The sequence below is a fragment of the Eublepharis macularius genome, chromosome 19 (assembly GCF_028583425.1).
Source record: "Eublepharis macularius isolate TG4126 chromosome 19, MPM_Emac_v1.0, whole genome shotgun sequence".
Taxonomy (NCBI): domain Eukaryota; kingdom Metazoa; phylum Chordata; class Lepidosauria; order Squamata; family Eublepharidae; genus Eublepharis; species Eublepharis macularius.
Window position 1 is genome coordinate 7,875,019 of NC_072808.1, and position 13,042 is coordinate 7,888,060.

Here is a 13,042-nt window from a genome sequence, read left to right on the forward strand (position 1 = left end):
GCGATTCAAATTGTGCAACAAGAAAAGTTCAGTTCTGTGGCCTGTCTATATGACACAAAGTAAGCCAATTTGCATAGCAGTTTGCATAATGTATTTGTCCTTACCGAGATGAACTCAGGCAACGAGCTATGTAAAGCACAGACACCTTGCCAGAAGATTAAAGGGAATCCAGCAGCTCCTCTAGTCCCCCTGCTTTGGAGATTTTAAAAGCAATCCTAAACAGATCTACTCAAATTCCTACTGATGTCTGTTCAGTGGGGCTTACTCCCAGGAAAATGTTTTTAGGATTGCAGTGTCAATCAGTCGTTGCTCACGCTGGCTTGGATCCAATGGAGCATTTCAGAAGACAGTTTGGGCTGCAGTGGGGGGGGGGTAGGCAAGAGAATTGTGCTGTGCAGGCGCAAAACCTTCTGCCCACAGAATTGTTCTGTCAGATTCCATCTGTGATCTGCACAAACCACATTAGAATCTCCCTTTGAAAGGATCTCCTTTTAAAAAAAAATCCCTCTTTAAATGAAAGACGGAAGAATCTCAGAATGCAGAATTATAAAGCGTGTGTGTGTGTGTAAAAATGCCTTTTAGGGCCTGCTTGAGATTTACCCAGTTACCTGAGTGTCATGAATTAGTGTTATGATGTCAGTGGATGACATCATAATTCTGCTTGCTGCTTCGTGTCATGTTCAGGGGGACCTGCTGATCCATCAGCCACTGAAGGCAAGGAGCACATGGCAGGAAGAAGAGCACTTTCATATTACCTTAATTTTTCTCACGCTGTCCATCAGCAGTGACAAGAGAAAGGGCTAAATAGGCTGCAGGTTAACACAGGAGGGTTGGTTTTATGTTTCAGTGTTATGCCCTGTTATTTTGGATAGGTCCTGCTTGCTCAGGAGAGGTGACTAATTCTCCAGCCATTGCCCCTTCGCTCCTGCAGTTTAATTGTTTAGCAGGTCAACGTCTGCTGTATTTAAGCTATGAAGAATGAGCTTGCACTGGTGAAGTAGTGGTGCTTTTTAACCTTAATGGATCTCATTTACTTTTAGGGTGCTCGAGGTTTCCCTGGGACCCCGGGTCTCCCTGGCGTGAAAGGACACAGAGTAAGTATGCAAGAATTATATAGCATTTGGAAGGGAAAAACCCTCTCCCTTCACATTGTGCCAGGAGATCAGATGTGACTTTATGTATTGCTCTCTTTTCCCAGGGTTACCCTGGATTGGATGGTTCCAAAGGAGAAGCTGGTGCTGCAGGCGCTAAGGTAAGAGAATACTCAGTCTTTTCCCTTACCTGCAGCCTGTCAATTAGAAAGTCATTCTGTTTGTAAGATACTATCAGGATCCTTCGCTTGTCCCTTAAATGAAATGTGTCATGCTTAGCTTACTCTTCAGATAGAACTGCATGACTAACAACAGGTTAAACTTAGTGACTTTAAGCAGATGCCCTCAATAACTGTTGCTAGGCAACCATGAGAGTTCAGTCAGTATTCCAGGCTTGGTTTCTGTCAGCAAAAGGCCAAGGAGAGTGCGCAGGGCCCTTTCCAGGGCTGTTTGGTCCTTTGAGGAAGGACTCATTGCATCAGGCCTAGAAGTACCCAGGCTTGGCTGCTTGCTACTGTTCAACAGCAGCCACCCACCCACCCCAGATAAAAGCCACTGTAGTGTAGTGGTTAGAGCTGCAGAGCAGCATATGGGAGACTCAAGTCTGAATCATCACTCTGCAGTGGAAGATCCAATCACACACTCTCAGCCTAACCTACCTGTCAGGGTTATTGTGAAGATAATATGGAGGCAAGGAGAATAATGTAAGCTGTTTTGAGTCCCCATTATGCAAAAAGGCAGTATATAAATGAAGTAAATATAGATGAAGATGGGGGTCAGATAAAAGGTAAGTTGTTTAGTGGGTTTGAAGGAGAGAAGGAAGGCGGAAAAGGGGAGCGTATGAGGGCTGCCAGGAGGAGTTAAAGAGGAAATATTGTGGGGGAGAGAATTCATGGAAAAGTGAAGTACCCCCTCGCAAGTCCTTGCAGGTTCCCACCATGCAACTGGGCCCAACTCAGCTAGCATCACTCAACTGGGCCATAGGGGAGAGGCTGCTAGGGGGAGGGGGAAAGGGGATGACAGGGTCAGACAAAGGTGGGTTGGAAGGAGAAAAGGAAGCAGGAAAAGGAGAAAAGTCTATGGGGGGGGGCAGAGAAAGGAAAGAAGATGGGGTGGGGGAATGAAAAAGGAGATGTCCCCTGCAAGTCCTTGAAGGTCCTCCATGTGTGTTCTCTGATATCCAACTATGTAACATGTAGATTGCCATTTTCTAGAAGTAATTAAGTTACATACATCGTATCTATGATTAAGACCCTACTTCCAAACTGGCACCATCCACTGGTCATAACATTGTGCATGTGACTCTCCTGTTGAGCATAGAAGGGGACCTCCCATGTTTCTAGAGTCAAAAGAGGGTAATTCAGGGCCTTCACAGTCATTTTATGATGTGGCAAATGGATAGTGGATGCTTATTTGCTGTATCCCATGTAGTATATATTATATACTACATAATATAATATATATTATATTAGTTCTTATGTAGGGACCGGTGTCTGACACGTGGGAGGAAAAGTTGCAGGGGGCATAACATTTAGAGCCAAGCTATGTCACTTGTAGCTTGGCTCTTAGTCTCATCTGGCAGCTGGAACTGACTAATAGTGAAATAGAGTTACTCCAGTCTAAGCCCATTGAAATCAATGGGATTAGACCGGAGTAACTCTGCTTAGGATTTCACTCTAAGCTCCCTTCACTCATACAGCCTCATCAACTCCTTTTGTAACACTTGGAAGTAACTGTCCTTCCTGGTCCTCCTTTTCTCTCCTACCTTCCTGCCAGAAATCTGTTGCCAGTTGAGATTCGCAGCCATCCACGGGCCATTGATTCGCAGCCATCCATGGGTCACGTGTGCTAGTGGAGTGCCCTCTAGTGCTTACCCAGTCAGAATGGCAAAGAGAGGTTTGGTTGTGCTCCAGGTACATTCCTACTAGCAGTGTTTGGTGACACAGACACAATAGTGGTTAAATTACCATTGCCTTTCCTTCTAGGGTGAAGCTGGGTCTCCGGGTGAGAACGGTTCTCCTGGTCCCATGGTGAGTATCAACCACTTGTTGATTATTGTTGACCACAGACAGTTAAATACACAGTCACCATGAACAGATACGGTCCGTATTAGAGATGGGCATGAACCGGGAAAATACCGAACCATTTCACGAACCACAAACTTTCATGAAGTTGCCTCAGTTTGCGAACTGGTTCATGAAAACGTCACTTCCAGGGCAGCAGGTCTACAGAAAGCCCCTCCCCCCGTTGCCTAGGAAACTGATTGATCGGTGCCAGGCTGTTTGCAGTGACAAACCGAAAAACAAACCAAACAAACTGGCCTAAAGTTCATGGTGGTTCGTCAGAAATGGGCTCAGACGAACTGCTGTTTCACGAACCACGAATGGGCCCTGTTCGTGACGAACGTGGTTCAGATTTTGGTTCATGCTCATCTCTAGTCCATATACATTCTAAGGGGAAAAAACCTTCCATTTTCTCATTGGTCTTGTCAAGTTTATGCCACTGAAACTTACTTATATAGCCCCCTTTCCACAGCGGCATTTAGAGTTCTCTTGCAGTCTTCTGTCCAGTCCCAGACTTGCCTTGCCTCAGCAAGATTGCCATATCATGCACTTGCAAGAGCATGTCCAGGTACATAGGGACTGCAAGGAGAAACCAGAGAAAGAGCATGAAGGAATGATTCATCCAAGGTGCCGAAGGAGGTCACTGTCGGAGCTGAGAGAAGAATCCGTGGTGAATTTGTGCAGAGTAGAGGCAGAGCAAACAAGCTTTGATCCAAGGAGGTCCCTAGTTAAAATGTCACTTCTTCCGCAAACTCACTGTGTGGCCTTATGCAAGCCAGACTCTCTTGTCTCGTGTCTGCAATATGGGGACAATCCATATTGGCCTACCTTATAGAGTCCTTGTAAGGATTAAAACAAAATGGTTTATATGTTTTTAAAGTGTACATGTAAATTGGATGTGAGTGTGACAAACAGAAGTTTGGAAATGTTTACTATATGGCAAGGGTACCCAACTCTGGAAACTCTGGAATTCTGACACAGCATGGTGGATGCTGCCACAAAACGGCTGCCACAGGAGGCGGAGCCAGCCACAAAATAGCTGCCACAGCTTACTTTCAGCCACACAGTGAAAATCCTTGTGCTGTGGTGACAGCTGACGCCAAAACGTTTTTAAAAATCTGTACAGCCCATCGAATCTCCATTGGCCAATCAGAAGCCTTGCTGGGCAAAGGCCCCACATGGCCCCGCCTACTTTCTAAAAACACGAGTGCCAGAAAACGTGTCATTGAGCACCGTGATGCCCAGGGGCACCACATCGGGGGCCCTTGCCATACAGGTACAGTCGTCCTGTGAGGCTGATTCATGTGCTATGAAGCCCATGTGGTGCACATGTGAACTATCAATGCACATGTTCTGGGATTTTCATGCTGGGACCGTGGTGTGTGGGGAGAGAGAACTTATGCCTTCCACTTATGCTGTTTTCCTGACCTGAAATGGCCCCAGTGAGTTATTGTTTGCCCCGTAGGGGAAACTTATGCGTAGCTGTCACCACATGTACGTTTCTCCAAAAGGGCACATAACAGCTCTCCAAGGCCATTAAGCTCCCTTTCCCTATGCATCCCACAGCAGAAGGCAGAACTTACCTTTGCTCTTTGCTGGTACATGGTCCACCCTGCATTAACACGAGGTGTGTGTACGTGGGCAATGCCTCATGGTGGAAAGAGCACCCACAGATGCATTGTGCACAGACCAGCGGGGTTCCTGCAATATAGACATCCTTCACACACAACTGCGCACCCACATGCTTCCCTCTGCATTTTGGCAATGTGCTATAAAAGAGCAAAATGGGATTCTCTAGTGCTCTAGGGATTCTTTAGTGCTCTAGGGAACTTGTAAGGATGCAATGGCTGTTCTGATTTTCATCTGTGTCATTTCTCAGGGTCCTCGGGGTCTTCCGGGAGAGAGAGGACGTCCTGGCCCATCGGGTGCTGCCGTAAGTATGAACATTCCTCAAATATTTCCATCCTGGAAACGGGTCACAGTCTCTTGTGGCTACTGTAGAACAGACACCTGAACCCGTACTATAGGTGTGGCCTAACCTACCTCCCAAGGGAACAAAATAGATTTGCTGTCTCTGTGCAAAATGGAGCGAAATTAATGCATCACTGAGATGGGTAGATGCTCATGCAGCACCCTCTCCCCAAGAGAGAGTGAGTGCCAACATCCTGCCCACAGTACTAAGGTCAGGCCCTGCCAGTTAGATCCCCAGATTCTTCACTGTACATACTTCAAGAATCCAGTTAAAGTTTCTTTATTAGAGATCCATCAGTATCAGGGCGCTCAGACAACAACATTGGCAGAAGTGACGCAAAGGGGGAAAGCGATGTTAGTTGTAGGGCAAGGTTCCCGCCCTGGGAAAAGGACCGTTAGGATCTAGGTGCGCAAGGCCTAGAAGGGTGGATGGGGCAGGGGGAGGGGAAGAACAGGATGAGCATGTCTCAGGAAGATATGGCTCAGCCGGCACTTCAAGGACACTTTCCCATGCCAGCCAAGAAAGTGAAAGATAAGCGATTCACAGCTACCTGCAAGATAAGCGATTCACAGCTACACAGCTATGATATACCTTTACATATTCCCAGAGGCCCAGAATACAATACAGAGTATAATGGGCATACATGGCAAATAAGCAGGGTGCGTCTGACAACTACCCTCTGTTTAATACAGAGCAAACTGCCCATGTTGCAGAGATTCTTTTTCTTTTAACCTGCAAGGGCTGTGTGACCGCATGGCCACATTCCACTAGGAGTGTCATTTTTCTCTGGCACAAAGAAGTCTTCTTCCTCTGCCAGGGGCTCTTCTGCTGGGGGAAGAGCCTCTTGCATCACTCCTAGCCCAACGGATCCAAGCCCGTACTCGAAATAACCAATAATGTTCCAACACTGTCTGCAGTGAGTCTCCTTTCAAGCTAGTTTCTCTAATAATGTGGGTTATAGTCTGAATCAAGCAAGCTGAATATCCAGACAGCTTTTATTCTGGGTGTCAGATATGCTTATTCCAGTACCTGATACAGTGCTGTTCTGCTTTGAGACACAGCACAACGGCCGGCCGGCCTTTTAGCATATTTTTAGAGCGGTGACCATCTTTTGGAAACCAGTAGACAAGACAGGCATTGTAGGGTTGATCATGGAGGGAGAAGTAGGAAGTACCCTCTGCTACCTGAGTGGAACCAACGCATCTATTGTACGTGGAACTTAAGCCTTTTCTTCGTCAGTGGAAAGATTCCCCCCACTCAGTAAAATCAGTGATTTTGAGACAGTGTGGTTGCTTTTAAGGGCGTGTTATTGTGGGTTTTTTTTAAAAAATATTTTTGAAGTTTTTAAACCATAGACCAGTAAATATATAATCAAAACAATGCAAATAGAATAATTTTCATTAACAATTGCACAGCAAAAGAGGAAAAGAGAGTTGTACAAAGATGCTAAAAACTTAATATATCATGAGAACTTTGAGGTTAGCGGGAACCAGATTTAGCGAGCTATCTTGATGTTCCATAAGTTCCAGAAAAAGTGACCATTTCTCAAAAAAATCTGAACGGAAGTTCTGGTTTTCAGCAAGGGAGATGTGATCTGTGATTTTATCCATTGTGAGATATTCCCACAATTTGTTAATCCAAGGTTGAATTGATAACAAAACTTTCGACTTCCAAAATTTTGATATGATATCTTTAGCAGCATTTAGTATAAGTGAGTTTAGATCCCTGAGTACTGCTGGAATACCTGAGGGCCAAGCTACAAGTGACGAATGACACTTGAATGGCAAGTGTATTTCTCCCTGTTCACTTGCCCTCCACTCAATCCACTTGCTGTTCAAGTGTCATTCGTCACTTGTAGCTTGGCCTTGAGTCTACTAGAGATGGGCACAAACCAAAATACAGACCAAAGTTCGTCACGACCCGGGCTGGTTTTTGGTTCACAAACTGGCGGTTCGTCAGAGCTCATTTCTGATGAACTGCAGTGAACCGCTATGATTTTTAGAGCGATTCATATGGTTCGTTTTTCAGTTCATCACTTCAGACAGCCTGGCGCCAATCAATCTGTTACCTAGGTAACGTGCGGGGCCGGGGGGAATGGGCTTTTTGCAGACCTTCTGCAGACCCAGAAGTGACAAACCGATGAACCAAATGAACTGGTTCGCGAACTGGACAAGTTCATGGTGGTTCGCGACAAACCACGAACCGCAACAAACCACCATTTTCCTGGTTCATGCCCGTGTCTAGAGTCCACCCATAAATTAAGAAAAACTACTTCAGGTCAGGGAGGGATAGTGTACCTTAAGATTGTTAATTAAACCTCAGGCAAATGTCATAGGTGGCCCTGTGAGGACAGAAAGGAGGGGTAAAAATCTTTTTAACAACAACAACAATAACAACAATAATAAATGCATATTGGCCGCAAGCCAATAGAGCCAGTCTCTCTGATGGCACCAAGTTGGTAAGGTGCCCTGATGCATCTGCAGGAAGTTGGAATTGGCAGCTTGACATTGCTTATGCTTTCTGCAGAAAGTGACAAAACTCTAAGCCTCTGTGCTTGCCGCCCTTCTCTGCTTAGTTGCAAGCACACCATAGAGCGTTTATGGCATTTTTTTTTGCAAAGGGCTGTAGGAAGCCACTTCTCAGCTTGGATGGTAGATGAAGTTCTTTAAATCTCCCACTAAAGCAGGACTCCAGGCAGTTGAGCCCCCCCCCCCTCGGTTCTCCTTGTTGTGCTATGCAGAAGGGGAGGAGGGGAGCAGAGGAAGGGGCTGTGGAGGAGAAAAGCCAGAGGCCTGTTTTTTATCCTGCTGGAGTTGGAGATTTAATGGGCAGTGTCTGGGGGTGGGGGGGAAGCTGGCAACTAGAAGCAATGTTTATTAGCAAGAGTACAACATAAAGTCACTCCCAGTGGTTACTGAGTACATCAGTATTTAGGAAAGCTATGAGGACTAGTGTATCGCCCCGTAGTGCTTAGATGTGTTACACTGAACTTGGTAAAGCTACAGCGAGAGACGCATCAAAATGTTGTAAAACAAAGCTGTAGTTACAGGCACAATTATGCACAGTTTAGCAAACCTGTAGGCTGAATACATCATGCCTGGGCACATTTCCAGCATTCCATTCCGCATCTCCAGAGATTTCAGCCGTCATTTGATACAGTAATAAATGTAGCGTGAAATTCCCTTTGGCCATTTGTGGAGCGCATGGTGCGGCTCCTCTCGGGGGTCGGCTGTGATGCTCAGCAGGAAAATGTTTAGCTCAGAGCTTCAGTGTTTCTACTTGGGCTAACCCAGAATGCAGAGGGGAATTAAGTCGGTAAGTTACCCAAATCGGTTCATCTTGGTCCCACCAAGCTTGTTAAGCAAGCCTCCTTGGGTTGCGGTGAATGCTGCTTTAAGATTTCAGCAGGCCTGGAGAAAAAAAATGTCTAATACAGGTTTAAAAGTATGTTATTAACCAGGTGATGTTATTTACCTCCTCAATATATATATATATTAAGCATCTATTCTGGGGACAGGATGCTTTTCTCCAGGTCTGTTGGCAAACCTAGCGACCTCCGAGTAGTATTCGCAGGGGGCAATTTCTTACTTTTTTCCCTGTTTTGTTTTTTGGAGGCATCTTTTAAAAAAAACAGTTAAGGATAAAATGCAAGACGAGAGAACCATGTACGCTGTCCTGAGTTTCTTGGAAGGAAGGACTGGGATAAAAACGCACTAAATAAATGAAATAACGGCCTTAGGGGGAAAATAATTGCATGTAGCTCCTTCTTAAATTGCTTGGATGAGTGTGTACAAATGCCGGCTCTCATGGGCAGCTCTCATGGGCAGCTCCATGGCATTTTGGAAGGAATTGCCAAGGGGAAATCTGGATCTGAAAAGAGGTTTTTAATGAGGTTGCAGCTATAATGAGTTATGTCACTGTTGCAGACCAAGGACATAATCCAGAGGGCTGCACACTCAACTCTCCCTGCGCATGCAGCTGAGCACACTTTTACCAGACAGCAACCTGTGCATTATTCCAAGCCCCTAAACAAAACTTGGTAGCTGGTAGTGTCCAAATGTGGTTTCCAGTACAGCGGAATCCTTTTGGGGGAAAGAAGGAAGCCCCCAAACCGTGTTGCATAGACCAGAGTCCTTTTTGCAAAACTCAAGCTGCGTGAATTTCAGATGATACGCTATTAATAATCTTACTATCAATATAACAATTTACTATATAATAATATTATTCTAGAACTTTGCCATGGCATGAATAATTAAACCAAAGCAAATTAGCTGCCCTGTCACCTTTGCCCGCACAAAAAAAAGTCACAGGCCCTGAGTCTGTACAGAAAATGTTTTCCGATGGTCTGTAAGTGCCTTTGCTCCCACAACGGCATTGTATCCCCTGAAGAAAAGTGTAGGCAGATTTCTCTCCTTGTTATCCCTCACAGCTGCAGTCCTGTTGCTTACCCAAATATGGGGAGAAAGGGTGACGGTGGAACAACTGCAGCAGCAGCCCATCAGGGAGAAATTGAAGTTCCCTTGCAGGGGGAAGATACAGGAAGTTTTGCAACTGGGTTAGAAATAGGGTCACCAACCCTGCCTTGGGAAACTGATGGAGGCCGAAAGGTGGGGCATCAATGAAGTAAATGAACAAATTTGAGGGAGTTTGGAGAGGAGCGAGTGCTCAGCAGGAATGTGATGTCGAGTTGCCAGGCTGTATCTAGCAACCTCTGAGAGCAAGCAGGGGGTAGAGACCGGCATGCTGATGTGATGCTGGTATGCTGACGCCACTTCTGGTAAAAATCAGAAGTGATGCCATTATTTTTGTTTAAAAACCTCTCTGGTAAATCTTAGAACGTTCCTGAAATTAAAACTGGAAGTGATTTCAGTGCAGCAGTGGGATTCCAGTGTGTGCCTCAGCCCCCCCCCCCCATTTCCTCCCAGTGGTACTTCAGGAACCAGTGAGTAAAGCAGTGGGATGCCAGGAGGCAACACTGGTGTGATACCACAGAGCCAAGCTACAAGTGACGCCTGACACAGGTTGGACACTTGTCAGCTTCCCTTAAGTTTTGATGGGAAATGTAGGCGTCCTGGTCTTGCAGCTTGGCTCTCCGACTGCTGCCCAACGGACTTTTCAACTGTCACTTGTCCAACATTCCGCCAAGCGGCCTAAATTTCCCGCCAAAACTTGAGGGAAGCTGACAAGTGTCCAACCTGTGTCAGGTGTCACTTGTAGTTTGGCTCACAGAGACCACTCTCTGAAGATGAGAATTTCCTCTAGGGGAACTAGTAGTCTAGAGATGCATTGTAATTCCAGGTCCAGAGGAGTTAGCCGTGCTAGTCTGTAGTTGCAAAACAGTAGAGTCCAGTAGCACCTTTAAGACTAACCCACTTTATTGTAGCATAAGCTTTCGAGAACCTCTTCGTCAGATGCATGTGTGCATCTGACAAAGAGAGCTGTGGTTCTCAAAAGCTTATGCTACAATAAAGTGGGTTAGTCTTAGTCTTATAGTCTTAAAGGTGCTACTGGACTCTTTACTATTTTGTAATTCTGGGAGAACTCCAGGCCTCACCTGTAACTGTAGCTGAATCTGGATCCAATAACATATTGAATCTGCTTGGAAGGTTTGAGAGTATAAGTTATTCCTTATGCTTGCAAGTTCATGGAGTGAGAAAGAGGACCAACTCCTTCTGGATTCTGCACCAGGCCTGCCAACTCTGTCCTGTGCCCACTCAAACCCTGCCTTTGTTTTGAGGCAGAATATTGGCTAGCTTCTTTACTATCGGTATAAAATAGGGAGTGGCTACAGGGCCGTTTCCACACGGCTTACTTTTTGCCGGAACACAGTATCTTCATGTGTGAAATTATGCCAGGAAGACGCTGTTATTGCGCGACTTCGCACGAAAACACACTGTGTTCCAGCAAAAGGTAAGCTGTGTGGAAACGGCCTAGCTGACTGATAGGAGGGACACGAGACCGGTGAAGCATTTTGTCATTTCAAAAGGATTTGAGCGTCCGCAGATATTTTATGTGGAGTCAAAGCTTGGATCCATGCAGCTAGGATTGCCAACTCCAGCTTGGGAAACTCCTGGAGATTTGGGAGCTGAGCCAGATGGGGGAGGCTATGGTAGACCACAGACTCTGTGGCACAGAATTTGCCTTCTGATGCGGCTATTTTCTCCAGGGCAACTGATCTTTGTAGTCTGGAGATCAGCTGTAACTCTGGGAGAACTCCAGAACGCACTTGCAGGTTGGCCACATTATATGCAGCCTAGCCTTGCAGTAGCTTTCCCAGCTGCATTAGATTCTTGTAACTACAGATATTGAACTTTGGAATGTTTGCTTACAAAGCATGCGCTGTCCCACCGAATGATGTTTTCTGTTTTCACTTTTGTGGACTGAACACCTGGTGGCACTCCATCGAGTGCGTTAATTCACGTAGTCTCTGGGCGGCCTTGCGTCTTCCCTTCTCCACAGATCTCTCTGGCTCACTGCCTGGGACTCCACGGAGTCTGCCAGGCAATTAGTCTTTAGTTACCGGAGGGCAAGGGTGTCAGACCATTAGCATCGGAGGCCTTTTTATCACAGAGTTCCTCTCGAGAGGCACTTCTCAGGATTCGGCCAGGTTGTGAGATTAGAACCGTGAGGCAGGAAATTTCACCCGGTCTCTAGCTGTGCTACAGCTACAGAACTGTCTGGCAACACTTTCATATACCATGACATGGATTCTAAAAGGTTTTCATTATTAGCTGGGCTTTTGGTAGATTGTAGCACCTGTACCCTTTTATCCTTGTATTATATTTTATTCAGGCATTCTTTGCCAAGGGCCTCCCAAAACTTGGAAACAGACCTTGATCCAAGTTAGTCTTTAGGCGACTTTTTATTGTGATGTATTAGTCTTCAATGCTTTTGCATTCTTTAAATAAAAAAAAAACACATGTATATCATAAGCTGCAAACTTTTAAGAGAAAGACATATAGAAAGTTGTAAAAAATAGGCTCTGCCAAAGATCAAAGATCTGGTTTTGACACTGGAGGTGTGCTGGGGGTGACTCTTGGAGCTGTCAGTATTTTATGCTCCTGTAGACATGTATCATGCGCCTATAGATGCACACCAGTGATATATAGGCACTTTAAGGATTTCTCAAGAACAACTGCTTACTTTTCTGACTCCTGATCTTTTATTGCTGCAGGGTGCTCGTGGTAATGATGGTCTCCCCGGTCCAGCTGGCCCACCCGTAAGTAAATTTTCTTCTAAGAAATATTCTTCCAAAATTTTATTAATTCATTTTCCTCTGTGTTAAAATGGTGCATCATGAATTAACTGTGTTATTATTGAAATACCAAGATCTAACAGAGTAGGTATTATATCAGCAAACTGATTAGGATTTTTAAATAGTGTAAGAGGACAAACATATGTTGAATTGAACAAAGGCACATAAAGCATTTTAAAAATAAAAGAAAGCAGTCATGTAAAACTTGGGTAGCATCTGCATTGAAGATAAATCAAATTGCTAGATAGGTCATATGCAAAGTGTGAGGACTAGCCTTATAAGAAGGAATATCCTGGCAAGTCCTGGCTTGTAAACATATTACGCAGTCTAAGAATTGTTTGTTTGTTTGTATCCTACCTTTCTATTCAAGAAGAACACCCAAGGCAGCTAACAAATACAAAACATACCAATACCATACAAGCAAAAAGTTTATCAACAAAACATGAGGTGGGGCTGAACTAGTGGAAAGCGCTCACCCCTTGAGATAAATGAAATGTGTTGTCATCCACAGGTACGACCCATGGATGCTGTTATCGTTTTAAAGAGGCCTAGGAGAAGGCCTAAAAATAGCTAATGTAGTATAGTGGTTAGGATGTTGGACTAAGGGTTCCAATCCCTACCTGACCACGTTACTCTCTGGGTGACTGTGTGCCAAGCTTTC

General features: G+C 45.2%; 1 protein-coding gene across 2 annotated transcripts in view; it reads left to right on the top strand.

Annotated features, from left to right (window-relative positions):
- COL2A1 (collagen type II alpha 1 chain) overlaps positions 1-13,042 on the top strand; it is a 95,335-nt gene that overhangs the window by 27,735 nt on the left and 54,558 nt on the right. For both annotated transcript variants that reach the window (XM_055003299.1, XM_055003300.1), the window contains 5 exons: positions 1,041-1,094; positions 1,199-1,252; positions 3,077-3,121; positions 5,034-5,087; positions 12,301-12,345. In XM_055003299.1, coding sequence (XP_054859274.1) covers positions 1,041-1,094; positions 1,199-1,252; positions 3,077-3,121; positions 5,034-5,087; positions 12,301-12,345 — 252 coding nt within the window. The remainder of the gene's footprint in view (positions 1-1,040; positions 1,095-1,198; positions 1,253-3,076; positions 3,122-5,033; positions 5,088-12,300; positions 12,346-13,042) is intronic.